The 20593-nt window shown below is 41.2% G+C and overlaps 1 protein-coding gene across 4 annotated transcripts in view; it reads right to left on the bottom strand.

Annotated features, from left to right (window-relative positions):
• Positions 1 to 1284: 1284 nt before the first annotated feature.
• The window catches only part of LOC109625243 (pre-B-cell leukemia transcription factor 1-like), a 57618-nt gene continuing 38309 nt past the window's right edge, over positions 1285 to 20593 (bottom strand). Inside the window, exons 3-9 of one of the 4 annotated variants that reach the window (XM_069522540.1) lie at positions 15956 to 16200; positions 13714 to 13904; positions 11400 to 11535; positions 9945 to 9993; positions 7850 to 7962; positions 6228 to 6317; positions 1285 to 4038 (exon numbers count right to left, since the gene is read on the bottom strand). In XM_069522540.1, coding sequence (XP_069378641.1) covers positions 3946 to 4038; positions 6228 to 6317; positions 7850 to 7962; positions 9945 to 9993; positions 11400 to 11535; positions 13714 to 13904; positions 15956 to 16200 — 917 coding nt within the window. In that variant the 3' untranslated portion in view covers positions 1285 to 3945. Of the gene's footprint in view, positions 4039 to 6227; positions 6318 to 7849; positions 7963 to 9833; positions 9994 to 11399; positions 11536 to 13713; positions 13905 to 15955; positions 16201 to 20593 lie in introns of all 4 variants that reach the window. The other 3 variants (XM_020080402.2, XM_020080403.2, XM_069522541.1) reach the window with 3 other exon arrangements.

Below are 20593 nucleotides of genomic sequence, written 5' to 3'. Positions count from 1 at the left end.
TTGGGGTGAATGTCTTTCGGAGAAAATGACAGGAAAAGACAATATTGTGATTTTCATTGCTTCTGTAGGTGTTTGATGATGGATCACAGACTTTCCTGATTCTGCATCTGATGTATTTACTTCTCCTCCTCATGTGTAAATGAAAAATGATCAGTGTTTTTGTCTTCTTTAAAAACCTGCGTGGCATTTGTCACGGTGGAGCATGTTCTCCTGCCTGGTTGTTCCAGGATTCAGAAATTCAAAAGAACGAAGAATGATTTTTACTCAGAATGGGATTTACACCTTTTCACCATGTAATGACTGAATCAGTGTCACAATGCCTTTTGGTTTGCAGGAGCACATGAATAAATTATACACGTCCAGCACTTGGCGCCTTTCATTCCTCACACAGTGGCTAAAAGAAACCCTTTGATAGGAACAAGGAGGCTCCTCCATGTAATTACATTTGATCATGTTTGCATATGTCACTCCCACAGTCTCTGTCACGCTCCCTGATTTTGGATGCTCCTGGGTACCGCTCCCTAATCCACAAGTTCATGTTTCATCCTCATCCTCCTTTCTTTCTTTCCTGTGGAGGGATGAATCGGAGGAGCAGTATCAGACATCCTGTCTGGTTTATCTGCAGGAGAGAGATAAGTGTGGATTCCGCCTCTTTCAGGCGACGCACATTAACCATGCCTCGGAGGGAGCGCTGGATGTGGGGAAGTGTTGGGGGGGTAGAGGAGGCATCTGTCGGCTGGGAGCGCACAGCTTTCACTCACTTCGAAAACTGTGAAAATGTCTCCTTCACACCCTCGGCAGCTCGGCCGAGCTCCGGCGCTGCGGTAGTGCTGATAGAATGCCCGCGTGCCACAGCATAGTAGGAAGTGAGACGTGCAATGTTATCCAGAGGTGTTGGACTGACAAGTCTGCAACGTGTAAACTTGTGTCCTACAGTGACTCCTGACCCTGACCCTGTTAGAAAAGTCTGGAGGAGAAACCACACAAGTTTGTGCTGGAAAGCAACGTGACATGAAAAAGGACAGAACTGCAATTTATGCAACAAAAGAAACTATTTATTTGGGATACGCATTGCCAGTACAAATTAAGAGACCATAAAACCTACACCTTTCCGCAATTTTTCTCCACAGAAACAAGGTTTTGAGTTGGAATGAAAAAGACAATAGTTTTCCATTTCGTTTCTTTTTACATACGCAGAGATCTTAAAAGTTAAAACCTGTCAAGAAAAAGGCTCCATGATTTCACTCTGAAATCCTTATAAAAAAGAAGTTAACATTCAAAACACTGCAGTACGTTATTTTATTGAAGAACAAAAAGACATGCAACAAATAAAACATTTCATGTTTTACAAATTGTTCATTTTTCTTTTCATGTCTCTTTTCCTTTTATATTCAAAAACTAAAAAGCATCATTACATGAAGCTTCGATAATATTTGACAGGCAATGTGAAAAGCAGAGTTAAGCCTTTTCTTTCTGAGGGGGTGCAAAAACAACCCTTGTGTTTGCCTTGCATGGCCGCTGCTGTCAATTCACTCCAATGACTTGAGAAGACACGACTGAGGCAGGGTCTGTGCATCACTTGGATGGTGCTCGGCCCCTCGACTGTAATACTGAGCAGGTGAGCTGAGGAGGAGCCGCTCTGAATGATCCCAATGAGTCTGTTTGGTGTGATCACGCTGTGGTCGACTTCCACACTCTGGCTCCGAAAACATCCTTGATTTCATACACGTGTAATAAATACAAACACACTGACAACTGCTAAAAATAAAAACAAACTCCTGTGGTTTCCGGGCTGTTTTGAGACGGGTTGGGCTCTCGGGACTGAATCTTGTTTTGTGTGAGGGTTCAGCTGAGCTAAAAACAGTGCCAGAGGGCGATGTTAACACTAACTTTTCACGTCACCTTCATTTGGACAGCAGCTATCTCGGAGACGGGCAAAATGGCTACTGTCCAAATTGAAAGATGTAAGAAAAAAAGAAGAGTAAAGGTGCATATCTACATACTGTATATAGAGCATTCTTGACCTAATTCACAAACAAATGGTAGCAGAAAAAAAGAAACATAGTCCTGTAGCAAAGCAACAAAGTAATATGAAAACAAGAACATGATGAGTTATTCACAAAATGGAGACATAAAAATATATCCAAACATCATCTGGATTTGTGTGCCATCAGGGTATTTTTCCATTTCATTTATATAAACACTAATGTATTCCAACTGCATTTTTTTGGCTTTGAGTACGAGAGCATTATGAGCTGCTCACTTGTACCTTAGATAATAAAATCCTATGAAAAGAGGAAAAAGAAAATGTCGATAAAGCTGATCCCAATGTAAGAGGATACAAATTCTGCCTTTTTTTTTTGGTATCAAAGTGTGTAAATGCTGATATCTCATGAGGACTATTGTATTCATGAATACATGTTAGACCACATACTATACTGTACATACAACAAAAGTCACACATCTAACTTCACATTTTGGATTGGTTGGTGTTGATGAATGTTATTTTTAAACAAATCAAGACGTGTCATTTTATATCAAACGTTCTCTCTCGTGCTCTCAAAGGACGGCTGACCTCACGTTGTTCATGAGCACAGTATATTTCTGACTTCTTTCTAATATGTGATGAGGGACTTAGAGTTTCTTATTGTTTGTATATGACGTATATTTTGTTGAAAAAATTATGACCCTGAAGAGAAAAATGTATTTGAGCAAAAAAAAAAAAAAATCAATCCTGTGTTCCAATGTCCTGTCACGTCTCTCAGGATTGAGAGACAAACGTTTTTGTGCCATAAATGAAAAATGTTGTGTTAAGTGAGACGTGCAACAATGATCAATTACATGACACCTTAAAATCAGAATTACAGTTTTTTAGTTTTGGGTTTGGTTACCAGCAGTATTTGGCTACACTGATGCACACTGACTGATAATCTTCTGTATCTACTCTCTGCTGCTTCCATATATAACTACTACTTCTATCCGCTGTTTCTTCTTTGACATGTACATGTTCAATCCCTTGGTGTTATTGTGCTTTAATACATATTGGCGTGCCATAATTGCTGCTAATGCTGTCATCGATTTTAGTGTTTCAGGTCAATTTTTCTTTGTTGACGCAGTCGACGTGTGTGACAGAGCAACAACTCAGTTGGTTAATCGGTTGTGTAAAAACTGCGACTGCTTTCTGTTCGTACTGCATGTGAGCAGAAAACCTTCTGCTCCGGCAGTGAAATATAAAAAGCCTCATATGACAGTCTGCTGTAGAAGCTCTGAAAACAAACTCTATAGACTGAGGCTGCCTAATATTAACTGGACTAAGATATTAATGCGTGTGGCATGAAAAATGCATGGTCATGAGATAAAAAACATATCAAAATTCACCTCCAGGGTTGAACTTTGGCACTGTAGATAAACTAAAACAAATCTGTGAGTACAAATAAAGACAGAGGTGTAATGACAGGGCATGGTGTGGTGTACAGTACGATTCTAATCGTTATGAAAATTTGTAAAAACCGAAATGTCGTTTGCCTGTTATTTTTCGAATAGAGGTAGTGTGAAAGATTTACACAATGTGGGGCAAATATGCTGCTAACTGTGCCTAATATGTGAATATATAATGTAAGAGAAATACAATGAGGCAACATGGACATCAAGTGGAAACTGTACAAACTGCGAGTGTGGATGCGAGTCCTCTACGCAGGCTGCTGACAGTGCGGCTGTGGTCCAAACGGGGGAAAAGTGAAACGTTTTTGTCCGTAACGGTGGAAAAAAAATACTCGTCCCAGACCCTAGAATGTGTCCTGCAGTGTGACTACATACAGCACATCACGATCAATCCCGGCAGGGTCATGGGGTTACGTTTCAGGAGATATGGCTGAAGGGGGCAGGGTCCGGTGGTGGATGAAGGAGGGAAGCAGAGTACGGAGGAGTGAGGAGGGGGGTGGAGGATCAGTTGGAGGTGTCAGAGTGAACGCTTCCGGGTCCTTCTGTAGGTGAAGTCACTGACGAGGGGGTCGGAGCATCCTGCCAGCCACCGTTTGCCTGAGAGAAATAAATATAGAGAGAAACAGGAAGTGGGGGGGTGAGTATATTGCTCCCATATTCATTACCCAATGCAGCCGAGTCAAAGACAGTGAGGTACAATGAATTGAAGTCCTGAGGGCAAGTGTAGTGTATAGACGCAGCGTGGAATGCTGGGATGCTCGAGTTATTCACCATACAGTTACACACAGCCCTAAGCCAAATATCCTCTTGGACTAACCTAGCTCAAATAACAACTAATATATCAGAACGATTCTCACATAGAATAAATAAAATCACGTTTGCAACCAAGCAGAAATGGAGTCAGTCCGTACTCCATCACACACTTCACGCTCAAATTCATTTAATGGAGATAACACACACAAGAGAAGTACAAGATTTTGTCTGTCACTGTCATTTAAAATAACACGAATCATATGTAAATTGTTTGAAAAGACGTCACAAACAAAACAAGTCCAATCAATGTCACGTGCACTAATTACAACCCTGACAGGTGGAATTAACATACAACACGAGCTGTGGAGGGGCCGTCCCACCACCACAGACAGGCCTGTTAAAGAGCATTTAGGATATTAATAGTAAAATTAAAGGCATCAGAAAAAGTGGAAATGGTCCTCGACAGCCTTTCATTTCAAAGCCTGTTATTCGAGGCAGCAGACAGTAGAGTGTAATCACCAGTGGAGGGGTCACATTGTACAATGTCTGACTTTGGCGATGCTGTCTATTTCAAAATCATAATTACAGCTGTAATCATGTAGTCACTACCCATTCTTTTTTCTAAAATTCACTTTTTTGAATTAAGTTTTTTTCATTTAACTTCTTCGCATCCTTCTTCACAAAGTCTGTGGACGACTGAACATGGTTTCCCTGGATACAGGGTCCACATGACCCAGAATTTCTCTGCTTCAGTGCTGAGACCCAACATGTGGGGTACAGTTGACTTATGAGGCTGATTCATAAGCCTTTTTTAAGATAAAGGTAACAACTCAATCATGTGTAACAACTTAAAAAGTCTCGCAAAATATTTCATCAAAGAAAAAAGTGCAGTGCACGGTGTCGAAGAAAAGACAAGCGGAGCGATGACAAGTCCAAACTTACTTGTCTTTGCTACATAAATTGCAGGCAAACAGGCTGGAAGACAGAAATCCTACTCTTACATTATGCATTGTGGGGCTTCTTTATAGGGTATGAAAGTGAATAATACAGAATATTGTGGCAGTGTAAGATGTGGTAGAGCAAGCAGGCGTCCAAGGAGAACCGTATCTATGAGGTCAAAGGACTGAGAAAGAACAGGGCCTGAATACGTTAGCGGCCTCTCAGGGTTAGCACAGCTGGCTGTGGGATGCGCTCGGAGCAGCCAGGAAGCCTATTTGAATACACATACATGTTTTTTTATACGGGAGACATTTCATCTGATTATCATATGGCCACTGAGGCACGACGACGACAGCGGAGGAGCCCAGCCGCGGCTGTGACCGTCCTCGTCCTCTCAGCGCGGCTCGCTGTCAGGGCCATTAGTGTGGCAGGAACATGATCTGAGCAATGCGCTTGGATTGCTGTCCCAAGTCCACACTCTGCTCTCCTTGTGTCTGTCTTATCGATTTTCCCCTTTACGACACGGCTTGTCGCTGTGAATTTCCCCACTGTTTGCAGCCGCCAGCTAGTAAAGCCCCAGCCCAGCCCCTCCCCCCTGCACAACCCCCGCTTCTATACCTGAACTCTGCTGCAAAATAAGACAAGCACAAGGGGAACACACCCCTGTGGCTCATGAGGAATTGCTTCCAGTGGCGTGGGGTTTTATTTTTAGTGGGACAGCACATTGTCTCCCGGGAGGCTTTAGTGGGAGCTGCTGCCCGGGGGACTGCTAATCACATGGTCAGGTGGTGAGATCGGGAAGTCCAACGCAGGAAGTGTCACCTGTTTGTGCTGTTTGTTCTCGACTGACCATACGTGGCTGCAGGTGCTAGGGCCAGACCTGATTATACATGACAGGCTCAGACGGTGGCTCTGCATGTGTGCGGCCAGCCCCATGCTCGTATACGCTGGACAGTGTACTGCCCATGGCGCCAGCGATACAGAACCAATCAACTAGGTGACCAGAGCAGAGCAGAGACAAGTCCCACTAAGTGGCATTCTGAGCCCCATGGCTTTGAAATAATTGGTGAGGAGAGACAGAAAAAAATCCTTACATTGATGCCCTGCGGACTGTACATCTGGTTGGCTGTGAGTCCTTCACTGTATCCGCCTGTCTGACTGATAACATGGCGAAGGGTATCCACCTGAAACATTCAGAAACAACAAACAAAGCAAGGTCAGAGTCAACACATGAGAAAAGAGAGAGGGATGACAAGACGGCAAGAGAGACAACAAGAGCACAGCTCTGCAAGTTATATGCTTGGAGAGGACACGGTCCAATCAATCAAATAAAAATAAAGAACATAACGGATAAAAAAGGTTCTGCTTTTTGCTGGTTGAGATAAAAAAAATCTACCAGGTGAACACACATGTAACAGATATTCTGCCCTTGAGACTGTGAAGGAGCTCTAAAGGGGAACAGACGAGTACAGGCCTGTATAGACCTTTAACACAACAGATATTTTCACATAGCACAGAAGGAACAGGTATAATTGATGGTGAATAATTATAAATGAATTTCTTATTGGAAACAAAAACAAACAGTAGCAATTAAGTGCTAGCATGGCCAGCAATATTTGGATAGCAAGAAATGACCAAACAGCAAAATGAAATGTATCAGTCATCAAGCAAGCGAAGCTGAAATCAAGAAAACAAGATTCTACATGCGATGTTGGCAGAAAAAGAAAGAAGGAAATGAACACTAATGAATTCTTAATTGAGGCAGTGTTACCACTGCTAGTCCCACCATATTCAGCAAATAGCATAAATTAGCTTTGCTTATATTTGTGTTTGCATTTTGTTAGCAAGTAAATCCAGATACTCATAAACACTCTTTTATAGCTGAGTATTATTATTTTTTCAATTACTATTGGTTGTGGAAGGGGAAGATTTCTTTTTTTTTTAACCTACCTTTACATTACTGTGGCATTTTAGAATGTTCAGTGATTTCTCAGAGAATAGCTCATGGATCTCAGGCATGTTTAAGGAACTGATATTTATGAATTTGCTCAATTTGTCGCAGATCCAAATAAAAATCTGCATCTATTTAAATGTGGTTTCACAAAGACACTGTTGGGCCCTGGCGGAGGTTTACACTCTTCCACGTTTCAGAATAGTTTAGAATTACAATGTAATCAGTGGCTTGGGGCTCGTCGCTTTCTGACCAGTACTTTCATGGCAGACATTTTGACACTTCACAGTAGTATGTCAGGTCGCACGTTCACTGGAACACGTGAACTGAACAGAGCAACCGTTAAAGTTAGCAGTAATGTCTGTGCTCAAAAAATCATTGACTTGATGTATTTCAATTAGTTTTCATGTAACTTTATTACATGAGTTCAATGTGAATGATCACATTTAAAGAAGATCACTCAATCAAATTGTGTTTAAGGTATATATTTAACTTTATGTATTAAACACTTATTAAATGTGACTCTTTAAATGAAGCTTATGAAATAATAATGGAAATTTAATATGTAATTGAAATACTAAAGTCAAAGGTTTAGGCATAATTATTTGTTAAGATTATGTCACGATAACATGTCTGTCGTGAAAAAGACCAGTAACGTGAATTAGTCTCATTACTTTTTAACTTTTTTTTCTTTTACTACAGACAAGTAAACAGCCTGTTGCAAAGGTGGTGGGCCTGTCTGCTGTGCTGCTCGGGGGCCCCTACCTGTGACTGCACGTTGGCTCCCACCTGAGCCCCCTGGTACGAGTCCCCATTGAGAGACTGCACGCTCATGAACAAGTCCCCGGAGTTTGACATGTTAAAAGAGCCAGCAGAACCTGAAAGGAGAGAGGGAGCAGTCGAATCACAGAGAGACAGAGAGCAAGCAGGGGAAGCAAGTCGGCCCCTCCAGCCTGGAGGAGCACCATGCAGTTAGCTAGCAGCCAGACAGGCGCCGTTAGATCAGAGGAACGGAGCTCAGATGAAACTAATGGACACAGTAAGAGGACAGAGAAGCTGCAGCTGTTCCCCGACATGAGAGGTGTTTGTGTCGAGTATAGGTTTTTACAAGCACATACACAAATAAGCAAGTAATTTGTATATAAGTGTCATTAAGAGGTTATTAATGGATACATTTAAAACAAGGAAGAGGAAATCCAATATTATGATGAATGCACCTACTTGCTGTCTTAATCCAGATTTCATGTCTGAGTCAAGTACCAATTGTTAGTTTATTACTGGAAACAGTGGGAAGCTATTAGTCTCCTTAAATTGAAAAAAATACATGAAAATGTATTTGGCTTGTGACTGATTTGGTCACTACTTTGTTAAACAGGATACAACTTCAAGACAGCTTTAGAGATGCTAACGTTTAAAAACGTGTATACTACTATTTTACAAGTCAGACAGCAAATATGGACATTCTCAAAATACTGGATTGTAGCTTTGAAAGATGAGTCTGGAATTAGTCTATATGTTTTATTACTTTTTGATTATTCATATTTTTATATTGTATTGCACAATATACCTCCCTGTTTGTGTTACCCACTCTATTCATGTGATTCATGATGTCATTCTAGTCTCATATGAAGTTAATCAACACATTTCTCTTGAATGACTTTCCATTACATGTTCAAGAAGCAAGTTATAATGAAATCTTTAAATGAAGACTAAAAATTGTATTTCACTTTCTCTTACAATATTATTATAGCCAACCATCAACCATACAAATTCAACTTTTCAGCTTTTAATGTGATTGTTTTCTTTTAATTTTTTATTATTGTATTCAATCATCCTTTTAACATTGATGTTTTATAATGTGGTTGTTTTATTCAGAAGTTTGTATTAACTCATGATTCTGATGTGTTGGTTTTACTTTTAACTCTTTGCTATTTCATTTGCTTGCTGTATTCTTTACCCAATGAGTTCTACTCTGGTCTAGTGGAACAATTCTGCAGATTCTGTCTAACTGATATATTGATTGACTGATCTTTTAAAATGGTTACAAATACAGACTTTTTTGACAAGATGCTATTTTTAGTGATGTATAGATTCATGTTTGTTGCTCAACATTATAATAATAATTACAGTGTGTGTGTGTTCATAGTAATGACAGTGCAAACGTGGCTCACTGATGTCTTTTAACAGTGCTTTGGATAACCACAGAGCTGTATGAAGCTTTGGGTTCACACACAATGCTAATTAATGGAAACAATTCATCGTTGGTTTGGATTTCTTTACATTACTTGTTGACAATAAGCAAAAATATAGAATATCACCAGACTCATTCTTCAAATATCCGTGCAGTAGATCAGGGTGAGTACACAGTTAAACAGGCATACATGAAACATATTGATTAATTGAGATGCAGACAAAAGGAGAGTAAGAACATGGAGACTTGGCATGGGGCTCAGGTTGGTTAAACTCTGACACAGCTTTTATCTAGAAGGGGTGTTGTGCTACGGGCAAAAGTTGAACCTGTTCAATAACAATAATAATAATAATAGTAATGGTGCATTGAGCGGTGATAGGTTCCTGGTACAAATACTGCCTTTTTGTTATTCCTAATTATTTCATTCCTTAAAAATCACCAGCACCAGCATTTCAATACGTTCAATTGATCATCTGCAATAGCTGTTAAGTTGTAGTGATGCACAGAGAGGAGGAACATGTCTATGAGCTGAGCAGAGCCAGGGACTTCCTGTCTCACCTGCAGAGTTTGGAGTTGAGGGTGAATTTGCTTGGCTTCCATGTGAGGATGCATTAGCCGCATTCACGGCAGTTCTCGCAGCGTACATGTTGGCTTCCTCTTGGAACTTACCAATGTTTTTCTTGTATCTGATTCTTTTATTCCCAAACCAGTTGGAAACCTGAACAGACAAACAAGAGAGCGTAGTTTAATTCACGTGAAATCTCAACATACAGAGCCTCTCAGATAACGTGTGCTAGTGTTTCGCGTGCACCGCCTTAATGGAGCACGTGACACTGCAGAGAGCCTCCGTCAGAGGTAAGAGCTACATAGACTGGTGCTGTGAATCCGCATTAGTGCCAGAATGGAATGATTGCCAATAACAGTCTCATTATGTCACTGTGACTGCAGCTATCATCAGAACTCACGCAAGCACCAATCAGTCAACATCCGCTAACACCCATTACGACTAATGGACTCCCAGATGAAGCCAGGGGGGTAATCCCAGCGCTAATGATAAACAACATTAAAATGAAAACCGAATCAATCCTGCAAAGTTTCCAATACAGAGTGGGTAAACATTCTCCTTTATTATGGCCAACAAACAGAAACGCTACAAATCATTCAGCCACTGAGCAGCTTCCACAATCAGGCCCAGACGCATCCTCAAATCATTTGGTGTAAATTAACGAAACCAATTGAGAAAAACAATCCATTTCCAAATGATGGATTCAAAACACAAACTGCTGTTTACCTTGACGTTGCCATTGCTTTCCTTATTATCAATTCTCACAGGATTGAAACAACTTGAGCGCTAGAATGCAAAGATAAAAAAAAAAAAAAACAAGATACCAAAATATTTTCACTGTTTGGCTCGTCAGCATCACTGGCACAAATATCTCAATGTCTTTAGATATTTACTCAGTTACAGTGAGATCAAGTTGATTGTTATTGCTCTGCAAATGCCTTAAACCACTGCAGAGCAAAATTTCAGAAGCTGATGGCTTTGCAAATAAATTGTAGTATTTATTATTTATTTCTATTAATTAAAAGTAAAACAATTACAAATGCAAAGGAACTCAGAGTTAAACAAAAAATATTTGTATAACAAAAAACAAGGAATACTTCATTTAGTTATATTTTAATTATTAAAACAACATTAATATCCATTGTTGATTTTGTGTATTTTTATTGACTCTGGATTTGTCCTGTGTGTTGTTACACAATGTGATTGGCTATATACTGCAGAGAGTAGGACTATGACAGACTATGTAGTCTTGAGCTTGCGTTACTTCAATAGAAACACTGTCACTGGTCAAAAATAGCTTAGTGTGGTTTGATTTATGAGACTACAAACTTATGACACGGAGTATTTATACTTTGAGTCCTTTGTTGTCTCAATGAAAGGTACTGCTGAAAGATTAGAGGAGCTGTCTGTACTCGTGACAGTCAGAAAATGTATTATTAGGTTACTTGCCAAGACGCTCACAGCTGCTTCTTCAGACTGAAAATCGTTCGTTCTCACAGCTCTTTGTGCAGCAGTGTTCCTACAGGTGGTGTGGGTGCGCGTGGTGTGCGTGTGTGTACCTGGGCCACTGTGATGGCGCACTTCTTTGCCAGCTCCTCTTTAGCCTCCTCGCTGGGGTAAGGGTTACTGAGGTGTGAGTAGAAATACTCGTTCAGGATCTCTGTCGCCTGCTTGTTGAAGTTTCGTCTTTTTCGTCTGCAAAGAGTGCATCAAGGGTTAAAACAGGAATTTAACCCAGTATATGTCAGACACTGCTGTCAGACAGTTGATACTACTTTTACCTCAATTTGAAAAACTCAAGCATGGCTGTGGAGGATGGGAAAAAAGCTTTTCCCTTGGTCTCTAACTCTGTAGTGCAAGTCACCAACTCCAAAAACCCCACCAGCTGAATATTTCCCCCTCCATGTTTAAACTGCCAGTTTTACACACTTCTACACTCTCAGATTGCAACCATGACGTTTGAATCATCCACTTCTGTAAACATGGCATTGCTCCATGCTTATAAATAATGTGATGTTAGTTTGATCGAAACATTTTCACTCAAAGTCAAAGCCAATCACCTAAACTAAAGCTGAAGATGTTGGTATACCAGTCTTCAAATAATGTGGTCTCACTGGTTTGGCTTTGCTTTACATGACTTCCTGTATTTGAAAGTTCAGTTTAGCTGCAGTTTTACTGTGACACACTTTGCCAGGACTCAAGAGAACAATTTAGTCCAGAACAGCTTTACATTAAACTCTGTTTATGAGAGACTAAGGCAACAAGAGCACATAGAGGCTCATAATAATTAAGTCCATATCTACTATCATAAAGTCGGTATGTAGCATTAAATGTTTAATTGCGATGTGAGAAAACTATTCTGATGTATGGAATATTTTCTTTTATTAAGTATGAATCAAGTAAAGACTCTTTCTGATATACTAGCTATTGATCATTTTTCTGTACCGAACAAAACAAAGTATGAAGTACAGGCTTAAATTGTGTTCATGTGAACTTATATACTGCTTATGTACTACTGATAGTAGATGATTCGAGTCATCGTGTTTTTAATGAATAATTCAGTTGAATAATTAGAATGTTTTTAGCTGCATTTGGCTAAAAAATAGCTAATTATCTGCTAAAGGCTTCACTGTGTACATCAGCTATATGCAAACTTTGTCTGTGGACTGGTGCTGGGTATGTTAGTGTAAAGAGGGTTTATCAGAACTTCTTCACTGAAACAGCCATGTCTGGAAATGAGGTTGCTGAGAGCTGCGAACCAGGACATTTAAGGGTTAGAAGGAGTATTGAAGTGGGTTATATACATGGTTTTGTCAAATAAATACTGATTGGAACATAAACATAAATAACTATAAAACTGAGTATCAAGTTTTTCTATTGTAGAAGACAATTGATATTAAACACAGAGTAACTATGTGTAAATACAGCTGAAACAGTAGAACCTCAGTGGAAATGCATGGCATGTGTCAAATGCATGGCAGCACAGAAACAAAGCTGAATTGATCAAACATAAACATGGATACACATTTTTTAATCATATTCTTATTGCATATGTAAATGAACCCTGTGAACGCCCTCCATACAACACCTTAAAAGCAGACAGATATCATATGCTGATGCCCATGAGTTGACTGGCCCTCTACCTCTCGCACCCATCAGGTCATGTCTGCATGTGCCACATCTAAACAGGGCTTTGCATAAGCTGCAGGGGAACCCTGTAAAATCTCTTTGCATGTATCCACCGGTGAGGAGATTTGTGCTAAAATATCTGTCCCGCACTCCAAAAGCCTGCTTGAGAATATGTAAATGTGCACAGCATGGGCTCCAGCAGCCAGTAGATTAATCAGCGGAGCTGAGCATGGCAGTGAAAGCTTTCCTCTTCCTCTCCCCTTCGCCTCGCTGCAGCACCACCACAGTCATTTGCAAGAGAATAGATAGGGAGCTTTGTAAGGGAGCGCATGCCTCATTTAAATGTTATGCCTCCAACTCAGACTTTGAGTGAGATTTATCCTTGGAGAAATATATGCAAATCCGAAGCACGCATCAAAAGGAACAAGCGATTACATTAAAAAAGGGAAACTGTTAGTGTTATGGAGCACGCAGCGAACTGTTATTGGCCAGTGTTGCTGGGTATGCTGGTCCAAATGGCATCGGTGAATGCAAACCAGTCCAGTGTGTGTGGTAAGTAGCTAAACAGCATGTGTTACAGCATGTTTGTCGCATGATAGGCCTCCTACATCTGCCATTCATATGGATATGAGGCAGAAAAAGAAACCCATGATGAAGTATTACCCATGTAGTTAAATTGTGGGGTTGGCATGGAGCGTGGCACGTGTGTGGTTTGAACAGAAACGTGTACACAAGGACACACACCTGGCATCGAGGAAGCGGGAGCGCAGGATCATGACAGCCTCGCAGGTGCTCTGTTTGAGCTGCATCTGGATGGAGCTGAACTTGCGATGGATGATGTTCACCATGCGCTCGATCTCTTTGGGCGAGATTGGCCGCGTGCGTGACTGCTCCCTCAACAGGTTCATCACATGAGTGGTGAACTCGTTACATGCCTGTAATGAGAACACACGCGGAGGAGGGGATCACAAAAACAACCAAGACACAAAAACACTTCCCCAGAGGTCAATAAACCTGTGAACAGGACCTTAATGAGTCAAATACACCACCAAAGAATCACACATTTGCAAACATGCAAGGTGAGTGCAATATTTCAAATTCACAGATGAAGGAAATCACAAAAAATCCAAACCCAGCTCTATGCTTAATGTAGTTCTGGGGCTCAAGCTTTCTCGCAGAGCCGAGGGGGAATATAAGCGCTGATATATTTTATATTTAACAGAAGTGGCGATGGCATTGTGTTGAGAGGAACCAATGACAGCTGTTCCCTTCTCAGACACACTTTCACAGCATAGCCACCCTGAGAGACGAGCATGCCACAACGTTTCATTCATCCCGCCTGTTCGACACCAGGAGCGAATCTGCCACGATATTACACTCCGACTCCGTGTCTCTTGCTGCCACCTCTTCTTTATTTCTTCTCCTCCTGTCGATTTCTCTCTGGATTTATCCGTGTCAGGCTTTGTCTGTGTCTGTCTATCCTCGTGTTCATCTGTCTCACTCACATTCATCCGAAAGGGATGATATTGTCATGAACGCATTGGTTATCAAGGCAATGAGAGGAAATCATTCTCCCTCTAACAGACTTTCAAGACTATACTTGGAGTACATGCAGAGACACACAACTCACTGAATGTGATGGACTATTCTGTTGTGAAAACACAAACTTAAGTGAATTCTTTCTGGCTCCTATTGACAAACCATTTTGAGTCTATACGGCTGAGTTAAGGCTGAGTGTGCAGCAGTGAAGAATAATGGATTCAAGTGATAGTCTGTGTAACAGAATGACACAGATGTTGACTTTTTATGGTGTAATTACATTCCCTAGTTGTGTGTCATTATGTTTCTTCAGCAGTGTCAAGTCTGGATACTTGGGTTTTCAGAGTTTTTGTTTTTTACACAAGATCAGTTTACTATTTATCTTGTTTGTATTTCATTATTATTTTTTCATTCTAATATCAAACCCAGTGATCCTATTAATGGAGAGCATGGTTTACATGTTTGTTGTTTACATGTTGTTGTTCTAATCGTCTGTCTAATTATTGTGTTTTGTTATCTCAGTGTCTGAACAGTTGTATTATGACATTTGCGCCTCTAAATTAGAAAACAATGCTAGTAGTGCTGGAACAGCTAGCCAAATAATCAATTAGGTCAACTGACAAAATGATTGACCTTTAACTGTGAGTCAGTTGTCTGCTTGAACAATATTCCCTTCTGTACCATTGTATACTTAAAATCTGTGTTTTTAACAAACAATATGAGGGCTTCTGGGAAGATTTAGTTTTTTTTGTTATCTTGCGATATACCCAAATTAATTATCATTTATGGAAGAAACCTTTGTTCACAGGGGACATTTTGACTTAAGACTGGAGAAAACACATTTTTAGCACCAAACACACCCAGCGTATGTAAATTGAAACATAAATCCCAGTTGTATTATGGGAAATGTAGGCTTTAATGTCAAGATATCGCAGCCACCTCTGCAACCACTGGGTCTGTTTCTTTTGTTCATGTTGTAGTCTCCCAACTTTATGGAAAATGTGAGAGTACTTTTTGATTTCATTTGGAAAAAAAGTCTCAGATGGTGAATTTCAGATAGAATATGGTGAGACAAGAATTAGCCAACAGCCTTACAGCTTTTTCTATTGCTTTTTAGCTACAGTTGACAAGCTGAGTTTCAAAATGATATGACTGTTCTGTCTCTTGAAATGAAACTTACTCCCATACTGCAGGTGTCTGAGCGATACTGTAACGTATGTGACTGACATTCTCAAGTCTCTGTGAAGCCCTGGTAACCTTCTGTGGGAGATCCCAGACGATCACGTACAAGATTGGGAGAACTAAAAATGCAGCATTCAGTATTCTGCATGTTCTGTTTTCACAGTCTGTCACAATCAGTGCTTCTTATGATTTAATAAAGGTAGATACAAAAAGAACTAATCAAATGTCTGTTGTTCTTATGTCCAGTCAGGTGCAGTCTTCTCACCTGTTCATACTTCTCCAGCTCTGTGTGGTAGATCTGTCTGATCTGGGTAAGCTTGGCCCTGTAGTCGGAGTGCTCCGCAGAGTTGTCCGCCCCTGCGGCTCCCGAGGCCGCCGCTGCAGCCGCCGCCGCCGCTGAGCCCCCGCCTTTCTCCGGACCAGATACGCCCTCAGCCAGCAGCATGTTGTCCAGCCGCATGAGCTGGGGATCTGGGGGCTCCTCCTCCTGGGCGCCACGGATACTGAGCACTGCAATGACAGGGAAAGGTCAGAGGTCAGTTGTAAAGGTCACACCTAGACGCATCGTAACGACCTGTCAGCTGAGCATCCTGACACCGCTGAGTGGCAGCCACATGTCCAGCAGCTCACTGTGAGTGATGTAGTAATGAATAACACTACAACGTTTTAGTTAGTTTATTAGTTTACCTCTTGTTAAATCACTGTGTCTTTGCACGCTGGTATTTTTTTAGATTGTTTTTTTTTCGTCTCAGGCAAGAGACCATTTCCCATTTCTAGCTTTTTGACTGTGTGGATTAACTTCTTTCCTTCACCTTTGTAAACAAAATACCTGCGTTAAATTCATTCTCAGACAAAAACAAGTAATTTGGTCACATCCCCTTGGGCTTTAGGTAATTGTAATGACACTTTTCACCATTTTCTGATACATAATAAACGAAGCCATTCAATTTTAATTTGAGATGTGAATTTGCAGAATAATTGATTATGAAAATAATCATTAGCTGCAGTGACCTTCATCTGGAAAATATGAGGTATTTTTTATTTTTTATTTGCCAGGGAAACTCTCACCTCTTAGTGTTATACTGTTACACTATAATCTTTTTCCATCTTCAGTATTTTATTCTGGTTATTATGTTTGTGTGTTGCATATATGATTGATGTGAAAGACGTGAATTGACCTGATATGATCTGATGACACAATATGTCCCATATTATTTCCATGCAAGGTTGCGTGTGGCCCGTTACAGTGTGTGAGGCATCAACAACAATAATCTGGATTAGTACCGCTACCTTCCTCTAGAGGTCTCCCTTGCCATTCTTTAGAAGATTCAAATCCCACCTTCCATTTTCTGAGGTGAAAACACTGCCAGACTCTGACTCTTCCTCCATCTGAGAACCATCCATTTCAATATAAAAGGCCTTCTCCTGTGTGGAGCGTGGTGCCTGCTAGGATCCAAATTGATCCCACAGTGGACATCGAAAGTCCATCGACAGCGGCTGGCATTACCATTACTGGGCTTCGGTCGCAGCGCTAACAGGAGATATGACTCTGTGACTTTATGCCCTGCATGTGTCGATAGCCATTTAAAACGTTACCACTCGTCATTTGTCTCGTTGTCATTGAATGAAAAGGGACAGGCGGGGAGCACTTCATTAATTCAGAGACAATGGGAGTGCTTGGTGCATTAACCCCAGACTGCTGTCCGGGTTGGTAGGCCTGGGCAGGAGGTCACTGGGATGAGAATGAGGCCTGCTGTACTAGCTGAAGAAGAGGAGGGGGCTTCCTCAGTCACCCCCTGCCTTTAAGTGGACTGGAAATGCAAATATGTCAACTGTTGGCGAGTGGAAGAGGTCAGGGGTTCAGGCCACAGGCTCAGCAGGAGGTAGATTGAGTGAGGGAGGAGTGTCGGAGGAGTCGGGCGAGGAAGGGGGGGGGGTGTCTCTCGGGACGGCAGGACTGTACAAACATCCTGTCTCATTACCCACACTCCTTCATCATTCGTGTAAGGTATGGACGGGCTTGGAGGAGAAAATCTCAGATGGCTTCACAGCCGTCTCACCTCCTTACTGCTGCGGCTGCAACCGCGTTATGACCCGATCAAACCCGCTCCATCAGAAACTCTATACTCGACTGTCCACTTTAGTTAACGTACATCAACAGAGGCCCCCCCACATCCCCCCAGCTCCTGAACACTCACCAGTATGGACGCACAGCTTTTTTTTTTCTATAGTTACCACCTCATAAATACCAGACTAAAGTGGGTGTTAAAATGAGAGCACACCACAATATCCCATGGAGAAAAATGAGCTGCACTTTCTGGAAGTAATTTCCAGCCGGATAACAACTCGTAGCAAAACATACTGAAGGAAGAAGAAAGAAAACGAACAATCGTGCACAATGAGAAGCTACTTTAAGTATTCCAGTGTGGATTAGAAATGAGTTAAGAGGCTCAGACGATGTTCAAATGATGATTTCGAAACTCAACCTATTGTTTTGGACATCTCATCTGATCCTCTTCCTTAAATACAAGAGAAAGGGAAAAATAATCATTCAGAAGCCGCATTCAAAGAGCATCAGCCCAGAAATGTTAGGGAGGAAGCTCTTTTAAGATGTTTCTACTGAAAATCCATGGCTGGATTTCTTCTTGAACCCATAAAACGTCTAGACTATCAAATGAAAATGGAACATAAAAATTCCCCGTGTCCACACAAACGATTCGATTCACGTCTGCCAAGTTCCAGCTTAACATTCATGAAGTGTTTTATTTTACTTGGCATGAAGGCACCTCCAACATCAGTCTTATAAGAGAGGCTGCTGCAGAGAAGGTCATTTCTTAGGAGATCTCTTGGAAGGGAAAGAGAAAAAAACACTAGTAGGCTGACTTTTTTTTTTTTAAATAAGAAAGGTCATTGACAAATGGAAAGCAAATGAATACATTCCACCAAGTAATAATAATAATAATAACTTTATTTGTATAGCACTTATCTAAACAAGTGCTTCACAAAATCAATGTCAAAAAAATTAATGAATAAAAATAAAGGCATTGAATTCGGTTCAATTCAATTTTAAGGGCCAAAAATATATAGAAAAATCCAACAGTTCCCACAATGAGCAGCACTTTGCCGACTGTGGAGAGATATAACTCCCTCATTAGAGAGAAGGAGGGGAAGATTGTGTAACCATCGTATTTAAGACTGGTCGTTATAATGAAAATAATAATCTTCAGTTGTACCTTGGTGTCATCAGGTGTTTCAGTTAAAAGCAGAACCTGAGGGTACGCATAGGATGATACTCGAAGAGAAAAGGTAAATGTGTCTTAAACTGACAATTAACACAAACTATGAGATGATCCCCAGGCCGTGCTTGTTGACACGTGTATACCCTGGCTAATAAGCCACATATCATATCCTCTCCTCGCGCGCAGCCTAGATCCCAGCTCCATTCTTGCTGCTGATCCAGCTGTCTTGGAGAGCATCTGTCAGGAGGGACCCAGGAAGGAACAATGCATTACGCCGTGTTGGCTGTGTACTGTCATCCCTCATTGACAGCACACTGTCACACTTACACAGTGTCCTCTGAGCTGGGAACAAGCGGAGGAGCTGCTCCCTATAATATCAGCTCTCCCTGCCGCTTCTTATCACACGATCTGAAGGGAACCTGCTCAGAGTGGGGTTAATGTGGATTCTGCAAGGAGGATGCGAACGGGTTCCTTTTTAATTTAAGTGACTAATCAGTATGATCCTCGATAGACAATGACAGACATGATGATTACAGTCTCCTCTCCTGCGATGGGTTGTTTCCCCACATGGAGAAACCACAGAGTGATGGCGAACGATGGAGGCAAGCAATTATTTATTCATTCCATCCAGAACCTAAAGCACATAATTAAAACCATGGAGGGATTATCTCAAACAAATAAAATTAATAAAGAAAAGAAAGGGATAATGTGCCTCCATAAAATTGGCTTTGCTCTGGGTCATAATTACACGACTCAGTGAGGGCCACTTTATTGGCTAATGGCAGCATAATTGATTCATCCTAATGTTTTTCGAGCCTTGGGTCTGCTGGGCACTCCCTGTCCAATAGTGCTGGTGAACTTACTTAGCCACCCGCAGACAAACATTGCAGGTTCAGATAAACAATTATCCGTGTATATGTGTGTGTGTGTGTGTGTGTGTGTGATTTAGACTCCCCTCCCCCCTCAGTGAACACACATTTTCTGTATGTCTCTAATGGATGCCATTTCCCTCTTGGAGGCGTTTCAACGATGGCTTGTTGTCAGACGATGCCTTATTCCCCGCTCTCACAAGCAATTCTCACAAGGAGGCAAGCACCAGGCTATATTGCCTCACTTTATTTTATGCATTAATATGAACAAAAACAGGGTTTGCATTGGTTTTGGCTCCTGATGAATTCACTAATAACACACAGAAAGCAGAAACCTTCATGTATCATCTACATGTGTTTACGTGATAAATGCATCTCTGCGAGGTTGGACTGGGTCAGGATGGGCGTATGCTGGTCGGCGGTTTTACTGCTCTGTGTGACAAAATGTCACAGACCAAGAAGACAAGAAAAGCAAACTGGAATGAGAGAACATGACATTTATTTAACCCCACAACATCTGGCCTTTTGCAAATCAAATCGATATTTAATATAAGCCCGGGGCAATTGGCTTTTGGAGAGGTGGATGTTTAACTGTCTGGTCGTTTATCTGGGAATATTTATTTCATCTCCACACAGCTGAGGGAAAAAAAGCTTTTGCTCTTTGAGGATAAGCTCGGAATATCATGCTCTGAGATGATTTACGTCCCTATTTGAGGGAAGCAGCTTGCCCCCGTCTTCTCCCCCCACGTTGCTTGTTTTCAGCAAGCACATGTGTAACTTTCTCTGTTCCCCATA

The sequence above is a fragment of the Paralichthys olivaceus genome, chromosome 3, assembly GCF_024713975.1.
Source record: "Paralichthys olivaceus isolate ysfri-2021 chromosome 3, ASM2471397v2, whole genome shotgun sequence".
Classification (NCBI taxonomy): Eukaryota; Metazoa; Chordata; class Actinopteri; order Pleuronectiformes; family Paralichthyidae; genus Paralichthys; species Paralichthys olivaceus.
The sequence above is the reverse complement of the archived record's forward strand: the minus strand, read 5'-3'. Positions and strand labels throughout refer to the sequence as shown.